General features: G+C 38.8%; 2 protein-coding genes across 9 annotated transcripts in view; one reads left to right on the top strand and one right to left on the bottom strand.

Annotated features, from left to right (window-relative positions):
* eva1ba (eva-1 homolog Ba (C. elegans)) overlaps window positions 1–12,073 on the top strand; it is a 34,122-nt gene extending 22,049 nt beyond the window's left edge. For 3 of the 5 annotated variants that reach the window (XM_062992162.1, XM_062992159.1, XM_062992161.1), the window contains 2 exons: window positions 8,810–8,900; window positions 9,677–12,073. In XM_062992162.1, the coding sequence (XP_062848232.1) occupies window positions 8,834–8,900; window positions 9,677–10,107 (498 nt within the window). In that variant the 5' untranslated portion in view covers window positions 8,810–8,833 and the 3' untranslated portion in view covers window positions 10,108–12,073. Of the gene's footprint in view, window positions 1–8,806; window positions 8,901–9,676 lie in introns of all 5 variants that reach the window. The other 2 variants (XM_062992158.1, XM_062992160.1) reach the window with 1 other exon arrangement.
* Window positions 12,074–14,723: 2,650 nt separating this feature from the next.
* sh3d21 (SH3 domain containing 21) overlaps window positions 14,724–21,179 on the bottom strand; it is a 33,948-nt gene continuing 27,492 nt past the window's right edge. For 3 of the 4 annotated variants that reach the window (XM_062991386.1, XM_062991384.1, XM_062991387.1), the window contains 5 exons: window positions 18,988–19,150; window positions 17,100–17,177; window positions 16,674–16,864; window positions 16,481–16,544; window positions 14,724–15,348 (listed from right to left, as the gene is read on the bottom strand). In XM_062991386.1, coding sequence (XP_062847456.1) covers window positions 15,316–15,348; window positions 16,481–16,544; window positions 16,674–16,864; window positions 17,100–17,177; window positions 18,988–19,150 — 529 coding nt within the window. In that variant the 3' untranslated portion in view covers window positions 14,724–15,315. The remainder of the gene's footprint in view (window positions 15,349–16,480; window positions 16,545–16,673; window positions 16,865–17,099; window positions 17,178–18,987; window positions 19,151–21,179) is intronic. The other variant, XM_062991385.1, reaches the window with a different exon arrangement.

The raw sequence follows: 21,179 nt of genomic DNA, 5'->3' as shown, positions 1-21,179 counted from the left end.
GGATAGGCAGCTCTATGTTTGTCTGTCTGTTGTGTGAATGTCTATGTGTATGAATGAATGTCTTAAAATAACCGTCTGGCGGCCCCGACGCCCCTCCCTCCGTACTTGCAGGCGCCACAATATGTATATTTTCTTAATTAATCCTATATGGTGTAAAATACGATAATAACTCTTTGCTGTTACAATATTTTACACTATTATTTATACTTGTTCACTTGGTTAAATTTCAAAGTAAGTATTGATTTAAACCATTAAACTTATTTAATGACTGGGTCCACTCTATATGTATTTGAAAAATAAATGAACTCTGCCAGGCAATAAGTCATTAGCATTTTCTATAACCATTAAATAAAGTCATTAAAAGGTTTAATGGCAGTGATTGTAATGTATGCTGTGCAGTGAGGCATTGCTAATTAGCAACCACAAGCAAGGTTCCCAGTTTAACCTAATGAGCTCCAGGTGGAAAAATGTCTAATAGGGTAACCTTTAAAAAAACACTTAATTCACAGCTTTGGTCACTTCGCGGAAAGGTCACACTAACTATTACAAATACAGATTTAGAAGCTTGTTGGTGTATATGGTAACAACAGGCTGTTAAGCATCTGAAGTGTGTATGAAGGAGATATGTGCAGAAAGTTCTCTTTTTGTATATATAAGCATTGATACATTAATCATTGCAGTCACACATATGCAAGTCACCCATACAGTGGGAACTAGTGCACACCCATACAGTGGGAACTAGTGCACACCCATACAGTGGGAACTAGTGCACACCCATACAGTGGGAACTAGTGCACACCCATACAGTGGGAACTAGTGCACACCCATACAGTGGGAACTAGTGCACACCCATGGCTGCATTTCTGCATAGGTTTGAGTAGGGTTTTTTGCATAATAATGTTTCACTTTGCATTTCTTGATGTAGTGGTAGGGTGGGACAGTGGCTCAGTGGTTAGCACTGTCACCTTACAGCAAGAAGTTCCTGGGTTCGATCCCCAGGTGGGGCGGTCCGAGTCCTTTGGAGTTGGAGTTGTGGAGTTGCATGTTCTCCCTGTGTCTGCGTGGGTTTCCTCTGTGAGCTCCGGTTTCTTCCCACAGTCCAAAGACATGCAGTAAGATTAATTGGAGATGCAAAATTCTCCATGACTGTGTTTGATATTAAACTTGTGAACTGATGACTCTTGTGTAACGCGTAACTAATATTTCTGTCATGAATGTAACCAAAGTGTAAAACATGACGTTAAAATCCGAATAAATAAATAAATAAAATTGATGTAGTGGTGTACTGTGTTAGTTGACAATGGATTTCCAAAGTATTTCCTGCTATATTTATAATAGTAGCATGACAGCTTCTTAGTCACTGTGGGCTGAAGTCATGCACATTCACCAGTGCCCTACACAGATAAAGATTTCTCCAGTTTCCCTGAATCTTTTTACAATATTATGCACGGTTAACAGTAAAAGATCTAAATTATTCGTGCTCTTGAAAATGTTCTTTTTGAACTGATTGACAATTCTCTCATGAACGTTGGCATAAAGTGCTGAGCCACGACCCATCTTTGCTTGAAAAGACTAAGCCTATGGTGGATCCCCCTTTTATACCCAATCATGATGCCCTTACCTGTTTCTAGTTCACCTTCCTATTGTGAAATTTTTTAAAGAAGTGTGACTTAAATATTCTCTACGTTTCAATCTTTTGTTTTAACAAAACAGTTAAAAAACTTCATAAGTTTAAAATTGTTGATGCTGTGTGTCTGATATATCTAATACATCTAAATATATTTGTTATTCAGTTGACATATACACACATCCATTAAATGAAAATTTTTTTTAGATTGTAGGCTGTTCTTACAATTGTGTATCTATTTAGTTGATATTAAATATTAAGTTCAGGTTCCACAATTAAATTAAGTAAATTTAATGCATCACGTTTTTAGTAAAAAGCAGCAGCTGTAGACCAGTGGTTTATAACCTGTGTAAGTAACTAAGTGAGTAAAAGTATACACCGATCAGCCATAACATTAAAACCACCTCCTTGTTTCTACACTCACTGTCCATTTTATCAGCTCCACCTACCATATAGAAGCACTTTGTAGTTCTACAATTACTGACTGTAGTCCATTTGTTTCTCTGCATGCTTTGTTAGCCCCTGTTATGCTGTTCTTCAATGGTCAGGACCCCGACAGGACCACCACAGAGCAGGTATTATTTGGGTGGTGGATCATTCTCAGCACTGCAGTGACACTGACATGGTGGTGGTGTGTTAGTGTGTGTTGTGCTGGTATGAGTGGATCAGACACAGCAATGCTGCTGGAGGTTTTTAAATACTGTCCATTCTGTGTACACTCACTGTCCACTTTATTAGACACTCCTACCTAGTTGGTTCACCTTGTAGATGTAAAGTCAGAGACGATCGCTCATCTATTGCTGCTGTTTGAGTTGGTCATCTTCTAGACCTTCATCAGTGGTCACAGGACGCTGCCCACAGGGCGCTGTTGGCTGGATATTTTTGGTTGGTGGACTATTCTCAGTCCAGCAGTGACAGTGAGGTGTTTAAAAACTCCATCAGAATTTCTGTGTCTTATCCACTCATACCAGCACAACACACACTAACACACCACCACGATGTCAATGTTACTGCAGTGTTGAGAATGATCCACCACCCAAATAATCCCTGATCTGTAGTGGTCCTGGGAGAGTCCTGACCATTGAAGAACAGCATGAAAGGGGGCTAACAAAGCATGCAGAGAAACAGATGGACTACAGTCAGTAATTGTAGAACTACAAAGTTCTTCTATATGGTAAGTGGAGCTGATAAAATGGACAGTAAGTGTAGAAACAAGGAGGTGGTTTTAATGTTATGGTTGATCACTGTAAGTGTGTGTCGCTCCTCAATAAATGAACATCTTGTCCAGGGTGTACTCCTGCACTGCACCCAGTGTTTATGGGTGGTGCTGAGCTTACTGCAACCCTGACCAAAATGCAACAGCTGGTGAAAATGAATTAATGAATGAATACATCTTTTTCTTGTTGGTGGTGGCTGTGGTGGTGTGTTATTGCTTCAGGTCACAGGCTAATATTTAATGCTGTAGTAATTCTAAAGAAACAGATGTCACGGTGGTAGGATGTGCATGAATCCTGTTACGTGACATTTATAGCAATGTTTCCTTCCACCATGCGCAGGAGAAGTGCTGCAGCGGTGACCTCTGGCTCAGGCTTCCACAGTGTGATCTGGAACAGAAAGATTGTTAAGAGTCAGAGATCTAAATCTGCAGAGTAATGCCAAAGGGCTGTAAACCAACTTGTGCTGGCAACTCCCCTCCAAGCCCTAAAACAGAGCTCTTGCTATAGTACATTCTTCACACAACCTGCCGCTCTGTGATTTATAATTTAGCCCAGGTGTTTGAAGCTGAGAGGCACTTCAGAGCTGCTGGTTTTGAAGTCGCAGAAGTAACTGTGCATAAACTGCTTTCCTCTTTTGCTCCTGCACTCCTATTTGTAATTTCTTAAATATGAAATTACATTAATATGTTTTTTTTTTTTCTAATTCATATGCATTTGTATGACGAAAAGCTCTCATCTACTTTGAATCACCAGTCTAAATTTATTCAGGCTTTTCCTGACCTCCGGTGTCCATTGGTGCAGCAGTCATTTGTTTGTACTGGAGATGCCTCAGTGGGTCTGAATGTGATATGGTCTGACATCTGTGTGCATGTTTGCTCTTATCTTATCTCTGTTCAGCCTAGGGACCTAGCCAGGAAAAACTCAAAGTAGCGTATCCAGACAGTGTGAAAGGCCAAGTTCAACCAGATCTACCAGACTATGATGACCTTCCCTAATAAGGAAAAAACACGCAAATAATTATTGTAAACTATTGTGCAATTATTGTAAATGGGTTACAAGAAAGCATCTATTTCTGCTTTGTATTCTGTCAAAAACACACAATAGTTTGGGTATCTGGTAAGTCTACACCGATCAGCCATAACATTAAAACCACCTCCTTGTTTCTACACTCACTGTCCATTTTATCAGCTCCACTTACCATATAGAAGCACTTTGTAGTTCTACAATTACTGACTGTAGTCCATCTGTTTCACTGCATGCTTTGTTAGCCCCCTTTCATGCTGTTCGTCAATGGTCAGGACTCTCCCAGGACCACTACAGAGCAGGTATTATTTGGATGGTGGATCATTCTCAGCACTGCAGAGACACTGACATCGTGGTGGTGTGTTAGTGTGTGTTGTGCTGGTATGAGTGGATCAGACACAGCAGCACTGCAGTTTTTAAACACCTTACTGTCACTGCTGGACTGAGAATAGTCCACCAACCAAAAGTATATGCAGACAAAAGCGCCTCATGGGCAGCGTCCTGTGACCACTGATGAAGGTCTCGAAGACGACCAACTCAAACAGCAGCAATAGATGATCGACCATCTCTGACTTGTTCATCTACAAGGTGGACCAATTAGGTAGGAGTGTCTAATAGAGTGGACAGTGAGTGGACACAGTATTTAAAAACTCCAGCAGCGCTGCTGTGTCTGATCCACTCATACCAGCACAACACACACTAACACACCACTACCATGTCATTGTCACTGCAGTTCTGAGAATCATCCACCACCTAAATAATACCTGCTCTATGGTGGTCCTGTCGGGGTCCTGACCATTGAGGAACAGAGTTAAAAAGTATGTAGAGAAACAGATGGACTACAGTTAGTAATTGTAGAACTACAAAGTGCTTCTATATGGTAAGTGGAGCTGATAAAATGGATAGTGAGTGTAGAAACAAGGAGGTGGTTTTAATGTTATGGCTGATCAGTAAACTAAAATGACGTTAGATTTTGGAAAGTCAATATTGCACTTTTGGGTTTGGTTTTCTTCAGGTCCTACAGTTCTAATAATTGGCCTAAGTGTAAGTGTATTTGTGTGTCTGTTGGCTCAGTGATGGACTGGTGACCTGTCCGGGGCATTTCCTACCTTTTGGCCAATCAGACCCACTGCGACCCTGATCCTGAAAGAGACAATAAATGAATGAATATTTCTGTATTTTCCAAATGTTCTTTAATAGATTAGATTCAAGTTTTTAAAAGCAAACACATTATTGTTTACCTCTAATGTTACATTACACAGGAACTCGTAGTCACCCACCTTTGACTTTAACCTGTTAAAGAAACAGGAAGTGTAATTGCTGATTCAGTTGAAACATTAGTTTACTTATTAACTGTGGGTAAATAAACCTCATTGTGCAACTGTTTTAATAATTTATTTAATAACTTGTCTGTAGTGGTTACATTCAGTACATTATTAAAACAAATATGCTTACATGAGTGACTGTAGCAGCACTAATCCTGTAAATCAGCCTTACAAGATGCTAAAAAGTGGGTTTTACTCAAGTAAGGAGAACATTTCATCACAAATGTGAACATAAAGTTCAAAAAGTTTGGTTATCTTGACAAACAGTGTAACAGGATTGCAATGTTAGCATTGCTCCACAGATCAGAATAAGAGACACAGTAGTGAGTGTGTGTGTGTGAGTTTATATACACCGATCAGCCATAACATTAAAACCACCTCCTTGTTTCTACACTCACTGTCCATTTAATCAGCTCCATTTACCATATAGGAGCACTTCGTAGTTCTACAATTACTGACTGTAGTCCATCTGTTTCTCTACATACTTTTTAACTTCCTTTTACCCTGTTCTTCAACGGTCAGGACCCCCACAGGGCCACCACAGAGCAGGTATTATTTGGGTGGTGGATCATTCCCAGCACTGGTGTGTTAGTGTGTGTTGTGCTGGTATAAGTGGATCAGACACAGCAATGCTGCTGGAGTTTTTAAACACTTCACTGTCACTGCTAGACTGAGAATAGTCCACCAACCAATTTTATCCAGCCAACAGCGCCCCATGGGCAGAGTCCCGTGACCACTGATGAAGGTCTAGAAGATGACCAACTCAAACAGCAGCAATAGATGAGCGATCGGCTCTGACTTTACATCTACAAAGTGGACCAACTAGGTAGGAGTGTCTAATAGAGTGGACAGTAAGTGGACACGGTATTTAAAAACTCCAGCAGCGCTGCTGTGTCTTATCCACTCATACCAGCACAACACACACTAACACACCACCACCATGTCAGTGTCACTGCAGTGCTGAGAATGATCCACCACCTAAATAATACCTGCTCTGTAGTGGTCCTGTGGGGGTCCTGACCATTGAAGAACAGGGTAAAAGCAGGCTAAAAAAGTACAAAGTGCTACTATATGGTAAGTGGAGCTGATAAAATAGTGAGTGTAGAAACAAGGAGGTGGTTTTAATGTTATGGCTGATCAGTGTATATATTTGTATATACTTATACCTATATATACTTTACCAATGTATTTCATATTTCATCTGCAGTCTTTTTAATAACAATTAACTTATTAATTAATCATTTGGAGACTAAAAGCAAAAGCAAATTTGTGCCATTTATAATGCACCACAAATTTTAATTCATTTTTACAGTCATATTGTATCATGCAAATGTTTAGTGTCATCAAAAGTATTAATAACAAACTGATAATTTATGACATTTGTATTATTTTCATTACCTACATACATTTACTAAACACTTCATCTTAATCAGGGTTGTATTGGGTCCTCATCCAAAAGAACATGGATTAAACCGGACAGCAAAATGGGTCCTGACCAGTGGCGATTTCTCTAAGACTGCAAGGGAAGTTCAGCTTCCCCTAAAATGTCCAAAATTAAATGGTCAAATATGTACAGTTGTGTTAACATTTCATTGACTACAAATGCGTTAGAACACGTATATCTCGAAGACGAGTTCGTTCAGAATCAGCTAATTATCACAAATCGACTCGATTTTGTTAACTTAACTCATACATTCCCGGAGCGTCAATGCATTTACCCGCAGACGCTGAGCGTCTCTTTGCTTCTATGGGGCTGCATGGACGCTGAGCGTCTCTGGGGGTGAATGGGGCTGTGGGCGGGTCTGGACGCTGAGCTTCTGCAAGATGATTGGAGGATCAGTCGAAAGGCTGAATCCCGTTTTGATTGACAGCTGTCGCTGGGAGCTTCAGTACCATCGCGGATTTTGCGAGTGAAGTCGGAAGACAAACTGCTGCAACCCATTTCATGCCATTTTCTTGAAAACTAACAAAGGGGAGAATTTATACATTTATATATAAATAAATTGACAAATTTTATGATGTAAGCCGACAATGAGCTTCCCCTCTTTGAAAGACCAGCAGCCGCCACTGGTCCTGACCTGGGTTTAACCTCACCTCTGGTCAGTCTCTGTGTCTGTGTGGGGGTTTTTGTAAGATCTTCTAGTTTCTTCCTACCTTTCAACAACATAACAACTGGACTGGCTACTCTAAGAGATTTGAGTAAATGGGTAGTAAATAGTTGGTGCATCTAGTTTTATGTGGAGCACTGAGACTTGATTAGTATGAAATAGATACAAATGATTTTTAAATTATGATTTTTCTATGGTCATTAAAAACTAGATCTTTTTCTGTCTATTTTAGCAATAAAATCAACACAGCAAGGTAGCTTTATACACTGCATTAAATTTATTACTGCAGTCCTGTCACCACACCATTGACTTTCTATTTGACATGCACTGAGAACAATAGTGAGTAGAGTGAAAAAGGCCAATGTCAGCAGGAACTGCTATGGTGATAGTTAGGGAGGGCGGGTTTGCACAGGAAGTCTGTTTAAGCCCAGCAGGCCCAGTCCTTAATATCAATAACTCTGCCAGTAAGACCACATGACCTAAGGCTGCATTTCCTGTGACGTGAGCTCCCTGAGAGAGGGCTTGAACTGATGCCAGCATTCCCATCATAGAACTGCGGGTGGACTGAGTACATGTTGACTCCATTAAGCAAAAACCATTCACCCACATATAGAGCAGACATGGGTGTGGCTGTCATACTTTTTGTCAATAGGAAACTTGAGATGTTTAGGGATGTTAACAATAGGGAAACTGACTCATTGACTGTACAGGATGAAAACACAATAGATCAAAAAACAGCCTATAGACGTTTGACACGTGAGGATGAGCCATCGCATTGTGTGCAAAAGTAGAGCCGCATTGGTCTGCCTATTGGATGCATTCATGGACATTTGTAGAGAAAAGGGCTGGTGGCTGCTCAGGTGGCGCAGCGGTAAAAATACACGCTGGAACTAGAGCTGGGATCTTGAATACATCGTATTGAATCTCAGCTCTGCCTGCCGTCTAAGGCTGGGTGGCCACATGAACAATGATTGGCCTGTTGTTCAGATATGGGCGGGACCAAGCCGGATAGGGTCTCTCTCTCATGACTGGTACAATTACGACCTCTGCTGGCTGATTGATGGCGCCTGCACAGAGATGAGAAAAGAGTGCTCAGGGTGTGTCTCTCCATACACAACGCTGAGCTGCACTTCACTCGTCAAAGTGTAGGTGATAAGATGCATATGGCATGCTGCCCACGTGTCTGAGGGGGTGTGGGTTAGCTTCGTTCTCCTCAATCAGAGCAGGGACCAGCATTGGTGGAGAGGAAGAATGACGCAATCGGGCAGTTGGACACGCTAAAAGGGAGAAAAAGGGGACAACTTTTGGTAACCAGTTTATTCTGGTCAGGTCATGGTAAATCTAGAGCATATCTTGAAAAAAAAAGCGCCACACTAAGAACAGGCAAAAATAATGACAAATAAATATGTATTACTCACTGTGTCTGAATGTTTTGGGTTTTATGACAAGTGGTGAAGAGATATAGAATGAGTGGAATGTAATTGTTGTTTTTATTTTTTGTCCTAGCAGGCGTAATACTCAGGATAAATAAGGATGGATGGGAAAAGGAAAGAAATGGACCTTCTGAGCAACAGTATTGCTGCTTATGCTCACATAAAAGGTTTGTTTCAAAATCTATGAATCAATTATATAACTTATTTATAGGAATTTTTGAGCAATTTTATTTAGCAGTATAGATCTTACATTTATTTATAATATTTATTCATAAGCATGAGCATGCACAGACATTTTGGGGGACAGATGTTGAATGAAAAAGTGCACTCTTTTCTGAATTTTTCAAATACATACATATTTTGCTCTTTTACATATTTTTTCATGAAAATATTTTATACTCACTAATTAAAATGTAAAATACATCGTATCGAGTCTCAGCTCTGCCTACCGGCTGGGCTGAGCAACAACATGAACAGCGATTGGCCTGTTGTTCAGACTCTGTCATAACTAATGGAATTACGACCTCTGCTGGCTGATTGATGGCACCTGCACAGAGACAGGGAAAAGAGTGCTGTCAGGGTGTGTCTCTCCGTACACAGTGCTGATCCGCATTGCACTCCTCAAAGTGACAAAATGCATACGGCTGCAGCCCAAGTGTAGGAGGGGGCGTGGGTTAGCTTCGTTCTCCTCAATCAGAGCGGGAATCGGCATTGGTGGAGAGGAAGCATGACACAATCAGGCAATTGGACGCACTAAAAGGGAGAAAAAGGGGAGAAAATGCATAAACAAAATATTTTAAAAAATGTAAAAACTAAAATAATAAATTAGGAAAAAGAGACAAAATGTTGCTTACCTAATCTAAGGCCAAAAGGGCAGGTGCTTTAGCACCATCTGTGCACATGCCTATTTATAATTATATTTACATATACGTTTTGTTTTCAGCTTATCCAGAAAGGTTTGGCCTCTACTTCGTCATCGGTGTGTGCTTCGGCCTGGTGCTCACTCTCTGCCTGTTAGTGATTCGAATCTCCTGCAAGCCTCAGACCAAGACTGTGGCCTCTACTCCAGAGAAAAAGCAGCTGAAGGACTTTTCTGAAGATGATGGAGATGAAGACAGTGATGAGGAGGATGAAGATGAGGAAGAGATAGTGGATGTGGAAGCTCCTATTACCCTAAGCAGCACAGAGATTCCATTGGGAATCCACCACAGCACATTGGATGGAAATGTGAATGTGTTTACCTCAGCGGAGGAGCTGGAGCGTGCCCAGCGGCTTGAGGAGAGAGAAAGGATCATCAGGGAGATCTGGAGAAATGGGCAACCAGACATTCTAGGCACAGGAACTGGCACAACTGGACGAGTACATTACTATTAACACTTTGTATTAATAGATGTGGTCCTAACACAAGACTTTGAATGTGCAATCTTTTTCTTTGGACCAATGTAATTCCAGTGTTACTGTCCAAAAGTCGATTTTAGAAAACAAACAACTTTGGCAAGCACACTTAATGCACAAAATCATAAATTGGTGCTATGTAGTAAAATGCGACTGAAGAGATGTTGAGAGATATGATGTAGATATGATGTAGATATGATGCAGGCTGACTGTATGGTGCAATAATGTCTTTCTGATTTGTACAGGGAAACAAATCGGCGATCATTTGCATTCCTTTACTAGGCCATATATAAGAAATGTTTTTTTACCTTCTTTTTTATTTACACATTGTGCTTTTGTGTTTCTTTGTTTTAACCTTCATTATGTTAAGCCATATAAAGTGTGTATATATATTTGTTTTATTCCATCAATAGATTAACCCATTTAATCCCTGCGTCTGATTGTACCATACATTGCGCTTTCTGACTATTCCATGCAGTGGTAGATGATGCCAGACCACGTGAATGAGATTGGGGACATCTGCTGGTAAAGCATTGAAATGTAGTTATATTGTGACAAGTCTTGACAGTTGTGAGGACAGCTGTGTCATGAAACATTAATTCTTTGAACAATCATTCCTTCATAAAATTGCAGAAAACTGAGTCGTATTGTAGTTGGGTTATTAAAAGGTGCATAATTACACTTCAGATATACATTTGAATGCAACCACCATGAGACAACAAAAACATTCTAGAACAAACCTGGGCATTGTGGATGGATCACTCTTATGTGCACGGACCATTCTAGTTTGTTATTACACCATAAACCAGATATCTTTTGTTTCATGGCTGGCCAAAAACATCTGATGAATCACTATTATCACTATCTTTTGGTGAACAAAACTGAGTCAGATTAATATAGACGGTAGAGTTTTTAACAAAGCATGGACTTTTAAGTGTTTATTTACTGAAGTCAGATGTAAAGTTTGTGGAGAACAGTTTAGGATTATTAATTTAAATCGTCATTATGGTACCAAACAAAGAGAAAAACAAGAATTTGAATGATGTAAAGCGGTCACACCTGAAGCTTTGCTTGCTAAACTGCAAAAGTTTTTTTATACAGTTTTACACATCCAGAGCTGCAGCAGCAGAGACCAGTTTTGTGATATCCAGAAAGAATATTCAACAAAAACAAAGGACTGAAAAGCAGCAAATGAGGTAATTAGACTCCAAACTAAACAGCAATAGCACTTGTGTATATAAAACCTGCACATGATTAGTGAAATAATGTTGTTTTTTTCTGTCTGCTTCTCATTTTTAATGCCTGATTGTAACATATACCCATATTAGCTTATCAAAATATTGAGCAGAATTGAGTTCAGCCTATTGGTCCGGCCCTCCACAACAGTCTCTGTTTCTCATGTGCCCCCTTGGAAAATTGCCCACCTCTGTTCTAGAATGTACTGAATGTTGTAGTTATATCCATACTGTAACATCACGTTTTACTACTTACCACGACTCTGTTAAAGCTTCACAAACTCAAAATACAATATTGGGATTAAATGGGTTAATATTGATATCAGGGCTTTAACATCAGTACTTTTTGTTACACTTTATAGCAAAATGAAATTTTCATTGAGTAAGCCTAAGCCATTTTACATCGCTGGTGCTGCTTTATTAATGGACCATTTGAATTACACCATAAACCAGATAGCTTTTGTTTTATGGCTGGCCAAAAACATCTGAAGAATCAATATGTCTAATTACATCAAGTAATTAGTATAAGGATTTAATAAATAAATGAATGAATGAATCAATGAATGATTGAATAAGGGTTTTTCCCTTAACACATTTACTGCAAAGCAGACATGTGACAAAAAACCTCATATTAAGGCTCTAAACAACATCTCTTACCTTAAGTAATACTGTATCTTGTTGCTCTGGTGAAATAAATGAACCTCTTTTCAGTTTGACTGTATATTTATTTGGTCGGAAAGGTTGGCGAAACATACCAATAAATCTATGTTCATCAACATTCTTCATTTTCAGGAAGGTTGGGACAGTAGGTAACATGCAAATAAAACATAAAGCAATGATTTGTAAAATGACTTCTATTTTATATTTTCTGTATTTAAAATAAAACAGTACACAGTGCATAATATTAAGGGATTTTTTTTTTAGAAAATCCAGAAAAGGTCTGTATAGAAGGTATAAATGAAAACCACTAGTTTTGCCTATGACCTGATAAAGTAATTTGTCAAAAATTTTTAGAACTGCAACCAACCTCTCTGGGATTGAGCTTACTTGGCAACAGACAAATGTTAATTGAAACAGGATGAGTCAACCTTTTGAGCATTATGTTCTTCAGGCCAAGGATAAGGACCATGCAGATTTTTACCAGCATAAAAGTAATAGCCCATGGTATGGGGTGTACTGGTACCCATGACATGATTAACTTGCATATCTGGGAGGGTACCATTAAATTAAAGAATAAATACACATGATGACCATATGCTGCCTTCTAGATGATTTCTTTTTCAGATTGTGTGTGCTAGACTTGCCTGTCTGCAGTCTGAACATATTTTAAGCAGTCATTCTGAAGCGTAAAATACAACAATGAAGGCACTGTAGGGTTGTGCAACTGAAGACTTGAATAAAAAATAGCAAGAATAAATGAATGGATAATTAAAGATTTTTTTTTAATGTACTAAAAATTAAAAAAATTTAAATATTGAAATGTTATAGACATTAATTTTTTCTCTGGATTGGAATTTTTAGGTTTGTTGCTCTCAACTGAACTTTTGTACAACTGTATTACTGCTTTGTGACCAGTTTTTTATTATTTTAAAATCATTCCAGTGCATATAATCAACCAAATCTACACACAATTTTTTGTTACTTGGTTCTTATGAACATGATGTAGTATATACTCAATCAATTATTCCACAGTTAATAGGCAGAAACAAAGAAATGTTTAAGACCTATTTGTTAAAGAAAGAAATATTTAGTCCCCATGAAGTAGTTTGAAGTAAGACACTGTCAATTCAAATGTTTAAAAACTGTCACTGCTATTATTATTAGTAGTATTATTAGCATGGATTGTTAAGTTAGTAGTCTCCTCCATTATTATTTGTTTTCTTCATATTAGGTAAGAGCCATTAATTATTCTGTTTTTTATCTTGTTGTCCATAAAGGTTACTGGCGTTCCTTTTACCAGTCGTAAATCTTCAATTACCTTCCTCCTGTCTTGCTTCTGTCATGACATCTTTCAGAAAACAGATTCAACTGATATGGTGAAAGAATGCAGCCTTGTCTGACTCATTAGCTAATAAGGAAATCAGTCTGTTCATCCATTATTGTCCTGTGACTGGCTGGTTAATAATTCCTCATTAAAACCCACATTCTGAATCAAATCCAAAATCTTTGCTGTAGTTAATTGAATTGAGTGGTGGGTTTTCTTGTTAAATGTAGTTTTCTGGTTATTCCAACATACTGTAGAAACTGCTAGAATGTTTGGCAGGTCTCTTTTAATACAAGGGTTTAGTCTGCATTTGTCATTACTTATGTTGTTTTGCTTGTTAAATTCAGCAGTTAGGCAGTTAGGCTTTGACTTGGCTGTGTCATATGCATAAGCTGTGTTTAATGGAATTTTTAGATTTATTTCACCAAGTAACCTGAAGGTTTCATTTTCTGGCACTTTTACGGTCATTCTGTTGTTCCTATCCAGACATTTTTGTTGTTGTTTTTTAGTTAAAGTGCTAAAAGGTAGGCACCCAGGTGGCGCAACAGGATATTCCGCTAGTACACCAGCACCAAGATTCTGAACTCCTCGGTTCGAAACTCGGCATTGCCACCGGTCGGCTCGGTGCCATCTAGTGCGCATAACTGGCAGTGCCTGCAGCAGACACGGTTCTGCTAGGGCGGGATGGCCGGACTATGTGGGTTCTTCAAACGCTGTGTAAGGACCCTGGTAGGCAGATAGAGAGGTGCCTGTGCAGAGTGCATACGTGAAAAAGGGTTCCGCAAAGGGTTGCATGTGGATCGGAGGAGCGGACTGCAATTAGGGATCCCCCAGCAGCAGAAGACAAACTGACTATACTAAATTGGGAGAAAATGGGAGAAAATGCATAAAACAAATAGGAAAAAAAAGTGCTAAAACGTGCTAAAAGTGCTAAAAGAACCGGTGCAAAAATTAACCACCACAAAGAAGAATGCTGATGATTGCTACAGATGGTGACAGTTCTACTGGTGAAAGGTTGGTATGCAGATTGCAGAAGAAAGAGACAGCCAAGGTGCAAGACGTGCACAGATGTGCCAACCCCATGCCAACATTTACATTTCAAATTTATATTTGAATGCCATACAGTTTGTGGATCATGGACTTTTACGCGAGATGCCCTTTTTGACGCTCTCCTGGATGAGCACAAATTGCCAAAGACTCAATACAAAAGCCTTTCCAGAAAAGAGGTGTGTATTGGGGGCTCCATATTAACAGCCATGGTTTTTCAACAGCAAACCCAAGGTCTCAAGGTTTGACTGTCTGTATGTTGGCAGTGTATGTAACTTAAAAATATTACTTTAGTTTTTAATGGTCAGGAAACAAAATTTCTGAGAAAATTAGGGTGCCAAAATATTTTTTTGTAACAACATTTAAAATACACCACACAACTCATTCCATAACACATTGGCTACTTGTAATTTCGAAAGAATCCAGTGATCCATACATACATTCATCTTATTGCAACCACCTCAAACCACCTTGATACATGTTCGATAAGGCATGTAACACTTTAGTAAAAATCCTGTTTAGTGTCAGGGTACATATCCAAAATTGCACAAAGTACAAAACTGTTAACATTAAGACTACCCAACAACAACCCAAATGTAACTCAAATACAGTTGAGGACAAAAAAAATCATTATGTAACAAGGATAGTCAAGTGATTTTGGACTGACAGCTATTGCCTCATAAAAATATGTATAAAACTTTAAAGATAACTCATTAACATACGTACATGCAAACTATATGATTATGTACATATGTCATTCATCTGTGTATACATCAGTTTTCAATTTAGGCTTCTCTGTCCTCCGTGAGCCGTGTCATGTCCTCAATGTACTGCACATTGATTCAGTATTACTGAGAGCAGCAATATGTATATTCACAGTCTTAAATAAACCAGTCCTAATGGTGGCGTAGTCCTCCACATTTACTTCTGCTTCTTCAGTATCTGTACCTCATCCTGCAAAAAGTTACCATGTTAGTATTATGCCTAAAACCTTTACATTTATTTTAGGAAAACTCTTGCATATGGTTCTCATTATTTACGTTTATGGCAATTAGCAGACTCACTTTCTTAACTGCTTATCCAATTAGGGCCCCGGGGGGGCTGGAGCCTATCAATGGGCGCAAGGCACACAGTAACACCCTGGATGAGGTGCCAGTCCATCGCAGGGTAGACACACACACATACACACACACACACACCCATTCACCTATAGGGGAATTCAGTGTCTCCAATTAACCTGACTGCATGTTTTTGTGGGAGGAAACCGGAGCTCCTGGAGGAAACCCACGCAGACACGGGAAGAACATGCAAACTCCACACAGAAAGGACCCGGACTGCCCCGCCTAAGGATCAAACACAGGACCTTCTTGCTGTGAGGCGACAGTGCTACCCACCGAGCCACCCAATTAGCAGACTCTTTTTATCCAAAGCAACGTAAAATTGTAACTCATCCAATGCAAGCAATTGAGGAGTAAGGACCTTGCTTAGGGGCCCAATAGTCTGTTTTTTCTGTGGTGGGGCCTGAACCAATGACCTTTCAATCTCTAGTCCAGAACTTTAACTGCTGAGCTACCACTCACTATATGTGACCATAAGGAAACTTGGTGAGGATCACAAAATTGTTTTATCAGTACCACAAACAAAGATTTTTAACCCATATAATTCAAATTCATTCAATTATTATCTGTTTCACCAGTTCTTTGCCATGGTCAAGGTTGAGGTGGGTCTGATTCATTAGGCAAAAAGTAGAAAACACCCCAACCAGTTTGACAGTCCATTACAGAGCAGACACACACACAGGGCAATTTTTAGTAGCTTTATTTGGTCTAACTTTAAGTCTTTGGACTTGTGGGAGAACATCGGACACATGCAAACTCCACACAGAAAAGACCCTGGCCATCCAGCCAGGAAAATCAAACCCAAGCCCTTCTTGCTGTGAAGCAGCAGCACTACCTTCTACACCAGCCATATGTAGAATTGCTGATTTTAATTATTTAGGTTGTGTTTTTTTTAGGTAGAATAAATTTCTACAGCATAAAGATGCCACAGTACCCCAATTTAAACATGACTGTAGAACTTCACTCACTTGCAATTTCATTCGTTTGTTTTTTTCCTCTTGTATCTCTTCTTTTAGCTCTTTCATGTCCGTTCTGTTTTGGGAATACAATTACAGATTGTAAAATATTATACACATGCCACAGTATATACTGTAATGTGATATGCGAATAATTGAATAATAATAGAATTGATGATTATGTTAATCTAAAACTGATACTCACTCATGACGGGTTTTGAAGAGTTCCAGTGCCATGCGTAGTTCTTTCAGCTCAGCAAACACATGTTCCAGTGTTGTTTTTCCCTCCTGGTCTTTGGCCTCTGTTGTCTTATCCTCATTTAGGGTTTTAAACTGAGTTGAAAGCTGGGGTAATACGGTTACCCCATTGTTTACTGGTAAATGATTTTCTATGTCCTGTAAGACATGATTTTAACTTTATACAAACACAATTTATGTTGAGACAAACAAAATCAAGAATCTGTGATTAGTTTTATTATACTAACCCTGTATTTAACTGCCTAAAGTTCAAAGAAAGAAATTCCAACATTTGTACTATTTTTACTTACTTTTACAAAATACTAAAGCTTTATTCTTAGCCATATTCTTTTATATGGATGATAAATGTTCCGTTTTACTAATTCATTCAAACCTTGAAAGGAGATAGAAGCTTATTGTTGACGCCATCTACTTCTTCTGATGTCTCATCCTGCTTGGTGTCATTAGAAGCCTGTAGAAAAACATGGATTAGCCAGAATTACAGAAGTCTATTACAGAGTTAAAGTTTAATTTGTCAAAGTGATTCATATTGAAACAAAACACTTTTATTTGAATTTAGGTTGCAATAAACCTTTGTCATGCACCTATTTACTGCCTTTAGTACTCTTAACACTAGGATCTTTCATTAAATTGCTAAGGACTGTTCCATCTACACTTAGCTTCAAGTTTTTATATGTAAACCTTCTATGTAGGTGCACTTTGTAAGTAAAACTTTACCTATTTTTTGCTTTACACTGATCAGCCATAACATTAAAACCACCTCCTTGTTTCTACACTCACTATCCATTTTATTAGATCCACTTACCATATAGGAGCACTTTGTAGTTCTACAATTACTGACTGTAGTTCATCTGTTTCTCTACATACTTTTTTAGCCTGCTTTCACCCTGTTATTCAATAGTCAGGACCCCCACAGGACTACCACAGAGCAGGTATTATTTAGGTGGTGGATGATTCTCAGCACTGCAGTGACAATGACATGGTGGTGGTGTGTTAGTGTGTGTTGTGCTGGTATGAGTGGATAAGACACAGCAGCGCTGCTGGAGTTTTTAAATACCGTGTCCACTCACTGTCCACTCTATTAGACACTCCTACCTAGTTGGTCCACCTTGTAGATGTAAAGTCAGAGACGATCACTCATCTATTGCTGCTGTTTGAGTCGGTCATCTTCTAGACCTTCATCAGTGGTTACAGGACGCTGTCTATGGGGCGCTGTTGGCTGGATATATTTGGTTGGTGGACTATTCTCAGTCCAGCAGTGACAGTGAGGTGTTTAAAAACTCCATCAGCGCTGCTGTGTCTGATCCACTCATACCAGCACAACACACACTAACACACCACCACCATGTCAGTGTCACTGCAGTGCTGAGAATGACCCACCACCTAAATAATACCTATTCTGTAGTGGTCCGTCCTGGGAAAGTCCTGAACCTTTGAAGAACAGGGTGAAAGGGGGCTAACAAAGTATGCAGAGAATCATACTACAGTCAGTAATTGTAGAACTACAAAGTGCTTCTATATGGTAAGTGGAGCTGATAAAATGGACAGTGAGTGTAGAAACAAGGAGGTGGTTTTAATGTTGTGGCTAATTGGTGCATATAAATTGTTTATCCCATCTGCTTTGTCCTTTAACAAAAAGGTCCCACCACAGGCCCACCTTGGATCAGATATTAGGGTTTTAGTCTATTCTTAACACAGCTTAGACATTTATTATAAAGGCATTGTAGTGTCTTGTGCTGGTATGAGTGTATGATGTTTTAGTTTGAGAGGACATTTAAAAAAACAAGATATTTACTAGCCACTTTATTAGACATGCCTTGTGTTCAAGCTTGAGAACACCACATCGAGTACTGTCAGAAAAGGACACACCTAATTCTTAATCTAGCATCAGCATGTTACAGCAGAATATGAGATTTTGTACAAGACCAGGCTACACCACTAAGAAATGCCTGAAATATAAAAAATTTATTTCATGTCTGACCCTTGACATTCTAGCAGCTGTGTTGTATTCTGTATTTAATAGTTCACACATCTGAAGTATTTCTCTATACGAGCTCTGATTTGGTTTCTTGATATCTGCAGTGTTAAACCACTGTACAGATGAATTTAGTTAATCTCTCCTAACACTCCTGAAACAAAGGAAATGTGAATAATTTGCCATTGAGAAAACTATATAATTATTTATTTAAAATGTCAGTAAATGATAAGTATGAAGAGAAATGGCTTAATGACAGTTTCAGTTACTATACTGTAAGACTTACATGAGCAAGTCCTTTGGGTGGTCTTCTTTGTGGAGGTTTTGCTCTGTTGGCTGTAGGATGGTTTAGTTTAGATGAAGACACATCTACTCCATCAAACTGGTCTAAATCTTTGAGCTTACTCTCTGTGGGCTTGGGTGAGACAGGACATTGATCCTCACTTGGCCTGAAAGAGGAATATATTCTTTTTTGAAAAAAATATCTTAATTTTAAATTAACTTAAATTACACCGATCAGACATAACATTATGACCACCTCCTTGTCTCTACACTCACTGTACATTTTATCAGCTCCACTTACCATATAGAAGCACTTTGTAGTTATACAATTACTGACTGTAGTCCAACTGTTTCTCTACATACTTTTTTAGCCTGCTTTCACCCTGTTCTTTAATGGTCAGGACCCCCACATGACCACTACAGAGTAGGTATTATTTGGGTAGTGGGTCATTCTCAGCACTGCAGTTACAATGACATGGTGGTGGTGTGTTAGTGTGTGTTGTGCTGGTATGAGTGGATAAAACACAGCAATGCTGATAGAGTTTTTAAACACCTCACTGTCACTGCTGGACTGAGAATGGACTGAGAACCAACCAAAAATATCCAGCCAACAGCTCCCGTGGGCAGAGTCCTGTGACCACTGATGAAGGTCTAGAAGATGACCAACTCAAACAGCAGCAATAGATGAGCGATCGTATCTGACTTTACATCTACAAGGTGGACCAACTAGGTAGGAGTGTCTAATAGAGTGGACACGGTATTTAAAAACTCCAGCAGCGCTGCTGTGTCTGATTCACTCATACCAGCACAACACACACTAACACACCACCACCATGTCAGTGTCACTGCAGTGCTGAGAATGATCCACCACCTAAATAATACCTGCTCTGTAGTGGTCCTGTGGGGGTCCTGACCATTGAAGAACCGGGTGAAAGCAGGCTAAAAAAGTATGTAGAGAAACAGATGGACTACAGTCAGTAATTGTAGAACTACAAAGTGCTCCTATACGGTAAGTGGAGCCGATAAAATGGACAGTGAGTGTAGAAACCAGGAGGTGGTTTTAATGTTATGGCTGATCGGTGTATCGTACTTATCCACATAGTATGATGTACAGTACCTTTACATATGCTAATAATGTTGTTGGACTACACAAACAGGTCAAACAGGAAACTCTAAGAATTTTGCTGATAATACTGTACAATGAAACAAGCGATTTTCTTTTAAAGATATGATCTAAGTAATTTAGTGTTAACCTACAGTCTTAATAAGACTATTTAGAGACACATCTCAGCAAATTGCATTTTTCATTAATGAACCCTTGAACTTAAGTACACAACTGGCAACATTCAAAACACTTTTTTTCTTGTAGTTTAATTTGTATTACTCAGTATTTGTTCTAGGGGTAGTTTAACAGCTAAAGAAAAGGGTGAAACCTTTAGGCACTAATGTGTAAACATTATTTTAAATCATGTTATTAAATAATTGGAATATTTTATTTTTTCAGTTGATTATATTTATTTTATCTTTACTCTTTCTGTAAAAGAGTTTTTTCTTTTTTTTTACCTTTCTACAACTTGTTTTAATGTAGGCATTCTTTTTCTTAAGTTTTTATATTGCAAATTAGTTATATCACACTACATGGGTTAATCTTTCTATGTTTGTAAAATGTAATGTCTTTTTTTTTAATGCATTTTCTCCCTTTTTCTCCCGATTTTAAGCGCGTCCAATTTTTACCCAATTGCGTTATGCTTCCTCTCTACTGGTGCTATCTGTAGATTCTTACAGTACACAACAATATGCTGGACTTTTATTTAATTAATAATTGAATAATACAGTATACAGTAATGATTCAAATCGAGACTCCACCAAATGTATTCATCTGATAAATGTAAGCTGTTAGTAAATTAGCATACGGGTGTGTTCGAGTGAGCTGCCTTGCTGTCTTACTGTCTATATAGGCAGCTGCCTAAGTAGAGAGGATTCTAATCAGTCATTGACTTATAAGTCAGGTTATTCAAATGCACTACTTAAACAGCGATTCCATCAGTTTTTGCTTACTAAGCTAACACAGTTAGCATCATGCCATTCAAACCAATGGGATGGGGTGGCACATTGCACTAGCATGTCAACTAACATCTCCCTCCGTGTACCGAAAACGGTTAAACTCGCTGACAAGCCCAAATTTGCAAATAAATT

Source organism: Trichomycterus rosablanca, chromosome 3 (genome assembly GCF_030014385.1).
Source record: "Trichomycterus rosablanca isolate fTriRos1 chromosome 3, fTriRos1.hap1, whole genome shotgun sequence".
Lineage (NCBI taxonomy): Eukaryota > Metazoa > Chordata > Actinopteri > Siluriformes > Trichomycteridae > Trichomycterus > Trichomycterus rosablanca.
Note: the sequence above shows the minus strand (reverse complement) of the source record. Positions and strands in the feature narration are given on the sequence as shown.